Genomic DNA, 11706 nt, shown 5'->3' with positions numbered 1-11706 from the left:
TTAAACACAGTCCATACAGGTCTGGAAACAAAAATAACCACAAAACAAGGAAAAAAATAAACTATCCCCATGTGGCATTGTCCCTCCCTTCCCCCCCCCCCAGCCCACCATCACTTCTGGGGTTTAAGAGCTGGCAGCTCCAGGGGCAGCTTCAGAGCCCCCCACCCAGAGCAGGGCTGAAGGAGAAACTCTCTGCAAAGTCACCTGTATGTTTTGGGGGGGGGGGAATTCCTCTCCCTCCTCCAATATTAGCAACGGACACAGTCCAGGCAGCAGAGGAGGCAACTCAGAACTTAAGAGCTCTGGGTTCAGGTCTCTTTCCCTTGTGTGTGGCTTCCTCTTTGGAAAGAATACAAAAGTAGGGAGTAAACTACTCAGTGGGATAAGTGCAAAAGTGCTGTGCAAACTCAAAAACAGGAGGATGAACGCAGAGGGGTCTCCCCCGCCCCGCCCCCCCAAAGCTGCTTTGGAAACAGCCCTGATACTCTTCATCCTGCAGGCAGGACTGTTCCTCTCTGATTAAGAAGGGGGTCCTGCCCTGCTCGCTCAGCCAGAGCAGCCCCTAACCCCCCCCCACTCTTCCGATTCAGGTAGGGGACCCATAGCCGAGGGGCCCAGCAGCTGGAGGCTTGGGGGCCCCTCTGGCTGCAGCTTCCGGCCCTTCAGTTTGGGCCCAAGAAAACCCTGTTGAGACACTGATGGGAAGGAGGGGGCACCTTTGCAAAACCCATAGAGGAGGTGCCGGAGGGGGGGGGAGCTCCTGATGCAACTCTAATGCACTCCAAAAATGGTTTCTTGAGGCTTTTGGCAAACCTCTTCAAAATAAAATAAAATATCCACCCTCTGCCCTGCAAATTCACCGTGCATCGCAATCCCAAAGGACAATTGTATAAACAAACGCCCCTTTTCCAAACTTCACTTGTGCGCCCCCCCCCCAGCAGTGAACCTTGTTTGTTTATTGTGTTCCATGGAGCTTGTAGACCTCACAGCAGGGGCAAGGAGAAATAGGCTACAGCTACCCAGGTGGTTAGGAATATCTTTGGACTTGCGAAGGTGAGGGTAGGAGTCAGCCTTGATTGCTGTCTAACACAACTCACCCTCTCCAACACTTTCCCCCCCTCCCCAATTCTTAGAGGAGACTAAATGCTTCGAACGTCGTGTCTTCTGAAAGCAGACAACACAGGTTCCCATCAATCTCATTCTTCTTCCCTCGACACCCATCCCATTTAATTAAGGAATTCAGAAATACTTCGGAAACCTTCTGAATTTGGTATGAAGAAAATCAACATTCCAGATTTGGTTTTAATTGAAAAAGAAAAGAAAACTTGGCTCAATGCCATCCTAGCTCTTGCTCAGCCAGTCTGGGGGAAGGTTATGAATTCCTCGGACATGCCCAATGAATCAGAACTGGTGTCACCTCCCTTCGTGAGGAAGGGACACCACACTGGCAGAACAGGGGGCACGGCCGGAGAAAGCTAAGGGGTGAAGGCTGTCTGGCCCCCGGGTCCAAGGGGAGAAACTCTGGGGGTCAGCCCGCCTCCCCCTCTCTGAACAGGTCCCTCTGCGGACCTTAACGCTGTTTTGTAACATTGCTCCCCCTTGAAATTCGGAGAACTAAAATCTGGCCCACAAAGCCTCAAAACTCAGTTCCCTTGGGAAAGTGCTGAAAACAGTGTGAAATGGATCAGGACTTACTAAACTGGCAGCTGCACCTTTTCCAGCCTCAGTCTGCCTCTGGTTCCCACCTGCGAAATGGGCACATGGACCGCTTTCCCAAGGCGTCTCAACTGGCCGGGCAGGGAAGCGCCTGTCCGAACACTTCCTCCCTCTTGAAGCTGCAGCTCCCTCCCAAAGGGAGAAGCTCGAGCGTCAAAGGCTCCCCAGCCCGATTATTTTAACCTTGGGGGCTGCAAAACAAGGAAAGAGAAAAGAGAAACCCCCCACTCTGAAATCTGATTTGTGCAGGGATTGTGGGGGGACAGGAGGTGGCAAGCCAGGCCTCAGGGGGGCCCCCTGTCTCTTCCTGCCTGAGTCCAGACGGTCCACAGAGCCTCTTCGCGACATCCAGGAGCCGGTGGAAGGGCCGGTGCAGGGGAGAACGCGAAGCCGAGCAGAAGCGAGTTGCCCAGAAGGCGGATTTATTTCAGCCAAGAATTTGCGGAGGAGGGCAGAGGAGAGCCATTGGTCAGGCGGCCCTCGGACAGGTCCTGCGCACAGTCCACAGTTCCCGGTCAGGGGTGCAGCTTTGGGGGCAGAGTGGAGTCATCAAAAAGGGGGTTTTTCACTTCCATCTCTCCAGTCTGCGGCAGCCAACGAGGAAGAACGAGAGAGACCCAACCGTTACACACTCACTGCCTCGAGGAGTGGCCTGGCACTGCCCAGCCGAGGGCAAGGAAGGGGCATGGCGCTCTGGGCACTGGGGGCCCTGCTCTGATTCACGCTGGACAGGGCAGCCCCACAGCCCACGGGAACCGCGCTCCCCATGGCAGGGAAATGAACCCCCAGGAAGCGGTTGCCTTTCCCATCTCTTCGACCTGCTCCAGGGCTGGATCCACCCCAGGGCTCGGCCCTGCTCTCTTCTTCAGATACAGGGCACAGCGGGGGGGGGGGGAGATCTGTGTGCCCCTCCTCCCCGTAGAGAGACACCTACCGGGGCCAGGCCAGGGCACTCATAGACCGTGAAGTCTCCATCTTCATTCTCTTCATCCGAGGAGACGGATTCAGGAGCTTTGGCTTCCTCCTTATTCCTATGGATTTTGGGGGGCAGAATGTAGTGAGATGGGGCAGAAGGTGCCCTCCCTCACCTGCCCCCTTAGGAGCCCACCCCATGGCAAGCCAACCTCCCCATCAGCTGAGATCTTGGTTTCAAAATGTCCGGCCAAAGCTGAGGCAGAAATGGGGGCATCTCGACCCGAAGCCCTTTCTGCGAGGTCCCTGGAAACCCGGCCCTGCCAGGCTCCCCAGGTCAGACCAGGCTTTGTTCAGTGGACACCCCAAGAATAACACGGGCAAATGGACAGAGGCCCTGGCGCTGCCCCCTGGCTGTCAGACCCCTTCGAGCTGGCATTCACTTCCGGCTGCCAGAGGCTCATTTCATCCGGGGCTTCCTAACCTTCGTGGCACTTTTGAACCTGTTTAGAAGCCCCTGGAGGGCAAGCAGTCTCGTGCCCAACTAAGCGGAGACAGAGGATGCCGGCTGCTGTGGGCCTTGCACGAAGGAGCCCCCGGCCTCCCACCCTGCTTCTGGGCCCAATTCACCGGTAGGTCGAAGAGAAACCAGGAAGAGGGCAGGGAAACCCAACACGCTTGCAATACTTTGAACCCATCACCGCAACGGGGGACGCACTTGTCCAGGCAGAGCATCTGCTGCTTCTGGTGCTGGTAGTGATACATCTGGGCACTCTGCGCCAGCTTCCGATCGCCAGGCTGGAGGAAAGGGCAAGAAGCACCCAGAGCGCAGAGACTGTCATGCCAGCAGAACAGGCACCACCCACGTGGCCTTCCCCAGAACGAAGGGCAGAGAGGGCCCTTTCCTGGCCCTGGTGCCAGCGAGCCAGGCCCGGCCGGGGCAGAAAGAGCTCCCTGCCACCAGCAGAGGCCAAAGGGGCCGCAGGGAGAGTCGGGCTCACGGAGAAGCCTGGCCCAAGGCAGCCCCCAGGAGCTGGGCTGGCCAAAGAACTGGGAGCTGCCAACTTGCCGTGCCAAGGAGCATCCGGAGGAGGCACTTACAGAGAGCTTGTCGTAGGAGGGGGGCTGGGGCAGCTTATTCGCTGGATAATCCGCTTTCTGGGCAAGCTGGATCTCCCTCTGCAGCCTGTGGGGAGAGGGGACATCCAGGAGGGTAGTAGCACAGCAGCTGGCAGGGTTGCCCCAAAGCCCAGAGAACCCCCAAATAGGCCCTGAGCATCCCCTCCCTCCTCAGATATACTGCTGCTGCCATGGAGGCTCCATTTGGAGGCAGCACGGAAGGGCTCCAGGGCAGATCTCAAAGCTGTGACCTCAAGGAGGTCAGCTGCCCGCTGTGCCCGGTGCCCGAGGGAAACCCGCAGGACTGACCTGCACCAGCAGATCATCGCCACCACCAGGGCCGCCACCCCTGCAACCGTGCAGACGACAATCAGGCCTGCAACGGAGGACAGAGACTTGGAGAGGGAAGGGCAGTCGGAGACCCCCACCCCCAGCAAAGGGAGGTTTTCCCCACCCCAGGGCCTCTGGCAGCTGCCCCCCCCCCAAGATAGACTGCCCCTGAAGATGGGATTACCAAAGGCAGCCTTCCCAAGCCATCTCAGACCTGAGGACTAGCATCTTGAGATCTTGCTACCCCTATGATTTTCTCGGGGTGCACCCATGCTGCCTGGGCGAAGACTCACCGAGGACGAGGGCATCGTTGGAAGAGATGCGGGTCGACTCCACTGGGGGGTTATGGACCGGCTCTGTGGTGGGGCGAGACGACGTGTCTGGCCACCCCCGCCGGCCATTCTGCGAGGACTCGGCCTTCGATGCCCCATTCCTGGAGAGTTGGCCAGTGGAGGCTGAGCTCTCTGCGCGAGGAAGAAGGGCCGATTGGCAGAGAGAAGGCGGAAGAGGCAGGAGAGTCGCCTCCCTTGCAAAATCAATGATGCCCCCCTGCTCTGTGCCAGGTAGGGGGCCCCTCTGGGCCGAGGGCAGCCGTACCTTCCTGGCTGTGGGGCAGAGGCCCCCTGCCCTGCTTGGCGAGGGCATCCGACACCAAGTCAATCTCCTCCTCTGGGTTGGGGACCACAGCGGTTTGCCCTGGAGACGGAGGGGCCCACACGAAGGACAGTCAGCAAAATAAGTAAACAAACACACACAGAGAGAACATACAATTTTAGCAAACGTTTCAGCAAGCAGGGAAGATGTCAGTTTAAAAACGGAGGCAACTGCCTTGCACAGGGGCAGAGAAGCCCCAGGCCCTCCCAGTTTTAAGGGGGAGGGTCTTCATCGAGGGGCTCCAAAGCCACTGAGAAAACAATCCCTTCGCAAGGGAACTGTTGCGTAAGCCGCCATCTGTCCACCAAAGAAGCCACTTGGCATCACGTCATGCCAGAAGCCGGCTTCCCCCTTGTGCCAGCTGCCTGTTCTGCTCTCCCTTCCCACACCCTCCCTCGCCTTCTGAGGGTGGGCAGGCAGAACACGGGCGGCCTGCAAGGGGAGGCCCTACCCTGCGGTCTATAGAATCACAGCTTTGGGTGGGACCTTAGAGGTCCTCTAGCCCAACCCTCTGCTCACTATAACTTTGGTTGAAAAGAGCCACCTTGGCACCTCTTTCCCTCTCGGGGGACACTGGCACATTGGAGTGGATCGTGTTTCAGTTTTCTAAGTCTTCCAGCAATGCTGTGACTTTGTATCTGGAGCCCCACCCAGGGAAAACCCACGTGGACTCTCCTGCTCCAGGGTCTGCGGAGGAGTTGCTGCCGTTCAGATAAAGCCCCCCACCCACCATGCGACAAGTAGGCCTAACTCCTGCCAGTGAGGCGAAAGCGCAGGCACAGAAGGGGCATAGGGGATCCCAGCTGAGCCCCCCCCTTCCCTTTACCTTTGGGCGCTGCTGTCTTGGTCACGCATCTTCCCTCTCCGTCTTCGAAGAACTGGGGGAGGCAGGGGCCGCAGGCATGGGACCCCAGGGGACACTCCTTCCGCCGCTGAAGGGTGCAGTCCAGGTGCCGAGGACACAGCTCTGCAGTCCAAAAGGCAGGAAGCGGATCAGGGCCACTTGCTCAACCCGAGACTAAGGACGCTTGGCTGCCCAACCCGGCTGAGAGACACGGAGGGATGCCCTTCCTTACGAGCAGCTCCCAAACAGCCAGCATCCACCAAGGTGGACGAGCCAGTCCTGTTCCTCAGTTGATCCCCCACCAGCTTCCTCTGCACCAAGCCAGGTCTCTCTCTGGGGCCCCTCCCTGCAAATTATTAAATTTCTCTGCGCTAAAAAAAGACAAAAGACGGAGGTTGCTTCTTTCTCACAAGGAGGCCTTCCAGCCAGCGCCTGTTTGGACAGGAGCCACGGGCGGCTGCAGACCCTGCACATCGGGGTCACACGGCCTGGGCTCTTCCAGTCAGTCTGCAGTTTGGAGACTCAGCCGCCAGGTGGCACAATTCAAACCTCTCCCTTCATGCAGGAGGGGGGAGTGTGCAGATCAATCTGCCCCCACCCAGAAAGTAAGCAGGAGAGAAGCGATAACCCAGAAGCGTAGAAGCAGACGCTGAGTAACAAAACGGGAGAGCACTCCTCCAGGCACCCAGCCCTCCGAGAAGCCCGGTGCCAGGGAACCCGTCAGATGCCAAGCAAGATGCCAAAACTCACCTCCCCGTGGCCCTGCAGAGGCTGCCCAGAGCCTGCCCTCCTCGCTTTGGCAAAACCGACCTGAAACAACAGCCGAGGGGAGGCCAGGGAAGGTTTGTGCTTCGGAGGAGAAGCAGGAGAGGGAGGCAGGGAAGCTGGAAGCTCCTGCCTGCCATCTCAGATCGCCTGCTTCTGGTCAGGGAAGTGGTGGCAAAGTTTGCAAACAGAGTCACACGAGCCCTTTTCTCCTGGCTCTGCTGGCGCTTGAAGGAAAGGCGGGTCCTGCCCAGTCTGGTCCGGGAAGCTGGACTGTTTGCCAGCAGCAAACCTTGGCCTGCAGCAGGCAAACACGGAAACCCCGGAGTCCCACACACAGCCCTCCGCTGGCCGTACTTTCTGCCCCGGCCTGCTCAAAGCAGCTTTGAAGAGGCAGAGTGCACCAAAACCCTCAGCTACATAAAGCGAAAAAAAACGGCAAAACAGGAAAACAAACAAGGTGGGACTGAAGAGAGGTTATTTCAGCCGCTGGGAGTGGCTCACCAGCTTTCCAGGGGTAGGAGCGAAGACTAAGCTGCCTTGCCCCCACCATTGACCCCCAAACCCCTTTTCCTACAAAGGGAGGCAGCCCAACTCGGAAAGGAAGAGGCCCAAAGACCTTAGGCCCACACAGGGAGGCCAGCCCAACCCGCCTCTTATCAGTCCAGGCACTGCCAGGGAGGGACTGAGCCTTGCAAAGAAGTGGGTGGGGGGACTCCTGATTTTAGAAATAGGAGGAGGAGGAACAAGAGGAGGAGGAGGAGGAGGCAATTTCCTGAGCCAATCTTGATATTTGCAGTCAGTCACCCACTCAGGACCCTGAGATGAAGGTGAGCCCAAAGGAAGGACCCACAAAGACATTTCACTGCCTGAAAGAGGAGACCTTAATCCCAAAGGCACCCAACCAATTTGGGGAGCTGTCCAACAGGAGCGGGTGCTGCGGTGGGCCCGGCTGAGGCCTGGACAGAGGCAGGGACCCCGTCGGTCAAGCAGGGCTGCTCGGCAAGTGTTTGTCCCAGGGTGGCTTCAGACGTAAGGAGCTCCAGGGAGAGAAGCAACCAAGAAGGGATCGAGAACTTCCTGTAGGTGGCGAAGACCATCTCTGGAAGCAGAGTCAACTGACTAAAAATGGCTGTAATAAAATGACTCCAGCCAACTGAAAAGCGAAGCAGACGGAGGTCATCCCGGAAGGGGGTGTGTGTCTTTTATGGGGAGGAAAAAAATCCAAAAGGAAGCCCCTTCCCCACTAAGAGCAGGGCAATCCTCTGTCCTGTGCAAACACGGCAGGTAGTTAAAATTTAGCCTTTGAAGCTGAGATATTTTGAGGTTCCCAAAAAAACCCCTCAATCTACCCCCCCCATGACAGTTGCACAGGCTAAGCAAACAAATGCCTGGGGCGGCTCCCCCCCCAAAGCAGAAAGAGGCCCAGAGAAACATCCTTTCGGTCATCCCGACCCGAGGACAGCCTGGCGATCAAAGGAAGGAGCGAAAGGCCCTTCCATTCATTCAGGACGTTTCTCGGGCGCCAATTACCGCTTTCCACGTTGCACAAGCCGCCCTGTGCTTGGAAAGCCTCCTGACAGAGCCTCAAACGGCCACTGGTTGCCTCCAAAAGACAAGCCAGCTCAGGTCACCTCTGGGAAGGCCAGGCTGCCCAGACCCAGGTGCCAGGTGACTTTGCCAGCCAGACGCTTCTTTCCCTACCCCGGTTTTGGCATCTGCTCCCCCCCCCAGCATAGATACACCCCCCGAGAGAGCTTTCCCATTGGCCAAAAAGGTGGGTCCTATCGTCTTAAAAGACAAGCTGAATTAATTGCTTACACGTCGAGCCAAATCCCTTTACATCCTTTCCTTCCCTGCCCCCAGGTATGATTTTTAGGTGTTTTTATCTCCTCGAAATAAGGAGATAAAAAATCCTTTTAAAAAAAGAAATACGTTTTATTTTGTGGCGGGGCGTCAAACGGCAGGGGAAGGACAGCCTCCCTGGGGTTTTTCCAGCATTGCTGGCTGGCTGCATTGCAAGGGGGTGCCAGGCGAAGGAACCCCTCCATCTGACCCACGAGGGATCCTCCTCCTCCAGGAGCCTCTGCGGGGTCCTTGTTGCTCTCTGGGCTGGGCCACAAGAAGGCTCCCTGCTCTCAGGCTGAATGCCAACGTGGCAAAATGTCTTCCTGGAACACGAGAGCTCTGAATTATTGATGGCCTCTCTGCCAGGCAGAGAGAAGGAAGGAAGGAAGGAAGGAAGGGAGGAAGGAAAAAAGAAGAAAACACAAGCTAACCTCCAGAGATCCCAGCAGGTCTGGCAGCATTTTTAAGGGTTTAGAGACACACAGTTCCTGGAAACTATGCTGTGTGTATTCAGATGTTCTCTACCATTTGCACAAAGAGTCCCACAGCTTCAGAAGCCAACGCTTGTCAGCAGAGATATGGGCAACCTCATATGACCTCTGCCTTCTTGGACAAGCCTTTCCCATTGGACCCCAGGCAAGGGAAAGGCCTGGCACTCTCAGAAGACCAGGGGGGCCTGTCCCCGGGCTCTGCTGCCGGTGGGAGCCACATGGGGCAAGATGGGTTTCGCCCTCAGTCCCTTCACCTCTCCCCGTCTTCCACGGATGCTTCAGCCACCCGCTACGCTCTGCCTCGGCTGAGTCTGTCTCCCTCAGCAAATCAAGCAACTCCTGGGGCTGCTGTGGGTGGGGAAGAGGCAGCAGCCAGGGCCGGGAGAGGACCGTCTGCTGAGCTCCAGGCGTACCAGGCCTCGGAATAAAAACTGACCTGTGCAGAGGCACAACATTGACAGCCACAACATTGCCATGTCAGAGAGGGCTACAGCAAGGGTGCCGGTTCCCGCCTGGCCAGGATCCGAGCTCAAAACTGCAGAACTGAGCCCAACTCTGCAGGGGCACCAGAATTCACAGGAATTCAGGTTGAGGGTCTGAACAAGAGAAAAGCACCAGAAGGGCAGCCTGCTTATAAGAATTTTCTAGCAGAAATGTCTCCTGGAGAACCTCTTCTGCAAAGGCGGAAATGCCAAACATTTTCTGCACCGCTTCCTGGAACTGGTTGTCTGAACGCCTCCCAAGCCCTTCCTAAAACAGAGGCACTGGCTTTGTCCTTGAAACCGAGATCAGAGACGGCTAAGAGGATGCCGACGGCTACAGGCTGAATTTCCACTCTGGATTAGAACTGGTTTCTGAAGCAGGGACAGGAACTTTGCGAGGCGGGGGGGGGCAGGAAGAGAGGGGAATTTTTTTAGTCTGCTTAAAGGATTATTCCGGAAGAGCCGGTAACTACAGAAAGGGCAAAAGAGGCCTCTGTGGTGCCTGGTCTTCAGCATCCGTGTGCAAAGGAATGAAGTAAATAAAAGCTTTGGGAAGAAACTTCTCTGCAAATTTATGATTGCTTTGCACGGGAAGCTCCAGGGACCCCTAAATCCTTGGAGAGCAAAATCTACTTTTTAAAATGAATGAACTCCCTGGCATTTGGGACCAAACCTCGTTCCTCCGTTTTATTCCCAACCAGCAAACCAGGATGTGATGAAGAGACCAAGGCTACCACGCCTGATGCCTCTTCCCAGCTCAGTCGCTTCCTTGCCGGGCGAAACCCCCCTCCGTCCAGGAAAAGGGTCACCCAGGGTTCCCAAAAGGCAGAGAGTCAGCTGGGAATCACAACCGTCCCTTCATTTTAGCCTCTGGCATTTGGATAAGTGGGCAAAAATTACCATACTGGACAGAGCGAGAAAGGCAGAGCACAAAAAAACCCCAGCGGCCCCAGCTCAGGATGCGTCCCAAGGTGGCCTTCCCCCCTCGCTGGCCTTGGCTCCGGCTGCGGAGCGTCTGCGCTCCCTTCCTTCCCCTCGCCCGCTGCAGCCACCCTTGCTGGTGTTTTGGGGGAAAGCGTCCCGCCCAGGACTCTTGGCCCAACAAAAGGCCCGGAGCAGAATGCCAACTTCTGGCACCCGGCCTCTGAAAAAGAACAACACACACCTCCCTTGTGTGCAAATCCTGTCAATCATCGGCAAGTGTGTGCGGGAATGTTTCCCAGCCTGCAGACCTTTGACCTCCGATGAAAGGATTTCAAGAAAAGCAGGTTTGTCGGCACACATGGAACGGGCCAAGAGACAGAAGGAAACATCTGCCTCCTCTTTCTGTGTGCCGGAAAACTTTCCCCACAGAGCATGACGGAGACGCATCACAAACGGACAGGGAGGTCTCTGCATCACCCTAGATTGCACGTGGGATCCTTAAAAACCCTGCGCTTGGCTATGGGTCAGGCAGGTCGGCTGGTGACAGATGGGGAGAGTCATCACCCCCCCCTCCCACCAGCCAGGGGTGGCTTTGCTCCAGCACTCAGCCAAAGACACCCCCCAACCCATCTGCAGACCCCCCCAGAGACCCCCTTTAGGGGTCTTGAAAAAGCTGCAAGATGGCTTGAGGGGGCTAAAAGTCAAGGCCAGGTCAGACAAGAAGGACCAAACGGGAGCAGCCTTGGTTTTTCTGCCCAGGGAATGGACCGTCTTTGGGAGGGTCCCAAAACGGCCCCTCCTCGCCGAGGGAAAGGAAGCGGTTGCCAAGACTGAAAGCAGCCAGAGAGGGAAAATGTTTCCTGTCTGGAAAGGAAGGAAGGAAGGCCCCTTTAGACAATAGATTGCACAGGAAAGAAGGGACGTTTGCTGAGCTGCGTCCAAAGCCCTCCAGGGCCAAACTCCCAGGCGTCCATAAAGCATCTCTTTCCCACAGGCGCCCCAGTTTCATCCATGCCAGGGGGACCCTCGGAGGGCAGCCATCCCGAAACTCCCGAGAGGATGATGAAGGGGAGAGGGCCGCCTCTGGGGAGCAACCCCCAAGCTTGCTCAGCTCCGGTGCTCGGCTTTTCCCAACTCCGCTACCCCGAACTGCCAGCCCCCAAACAGCATTGCTGGGGGAGGGAAGGGAAGGGAAGGGGGGAGGGCTGAGTCAGAGAAGCATCACCCACCAGCTGCTCAAAATGCCTGGAGACCGAGAGGATCCCCCACATGTCATCCATCTCATTCTTTACAAGACCCCCCCCCACAAACACAACCAGGTACACCCCACTTTTCAGACATGGGGGTGGGGAGGGGGCAGAGAGCCACCCGTTGTTCTGGATTTGGGGGGGGGAGCCCAGGAAAGGCTGCAGGAGCTGGCTGTGTTGGGCAGCTGCTGCAAAGCCTCCAGGCCAGCCGAGCGGAGCCCCTTCCGCCCCTGGGTCATTTGCCAGCACAAACTCTCCGGAGATGGAGTTGGGGGGGGGGAGGATGAAAGTTGCCAGAGCTTTCAGAAATGATGTCATGGGAAGAGGGGGCAGCTCCCGGGCAACTGGCTGGCTGACCCCCTCGGGGGGGGGGG

The 11706-nt window shown here is 57.0% G+C and overlaps 1 protein-coding gene across 1 annotated transcript; it reads right to left on the bottom strand.

Annotated features, from left to right (window-relative positions):
* Positions 1-2119: 2119 nt before the first annotated feature.
* NPDC1 (neural proliferation, differentiation and control 1) lies at positions 2120-6893 on the bottom strand. The gene is made up of 9 exons (XM_015826610.1): positions 6845-6893; positions 5558-5698; positions 4675-4773; positions 4371-4541; positions 4057-4123; positions 3730-3814; positions 3347-3426; positions 2651-2747; positions 2120-2300 (listed from the first exon to the last, which is right to left on the bottom strand). Exons 1-9 carry the CDS (start codon positions 6891-6893, stop codon positions 2232-2234), a joined length of 858 nt encoding a protein of 285 aa, XP_015682096.1. The 3' UTR covers positions 2120-2231.
* Between the last annotated feature and the right edge of the window lie 4813 nt (positions 6894-11706).

This window comes from Protobothrops mucrosquamatus, unplaced genomic scaffold, assembly GCF_001527695.2.
Source record: "Protobothrops mucrosquamatus isolate PMUCROS unplaced genomic scaffold, P.Mucros_1.0 scaffold3202, whole genome shotgun sequence".
NCBI classification, from domain to species: domain Eukaryota; kingdom Metazoa; phylum Chordata; class Lepidosauria; order Squamata; family Viperidae; genus Protobothrops; species Protobothrops mucrosquamatus.
Note: the sequence above shows the minus strand (reverse complement) of the source record. Positions and strands in the feature narration are given on the sequence as shown.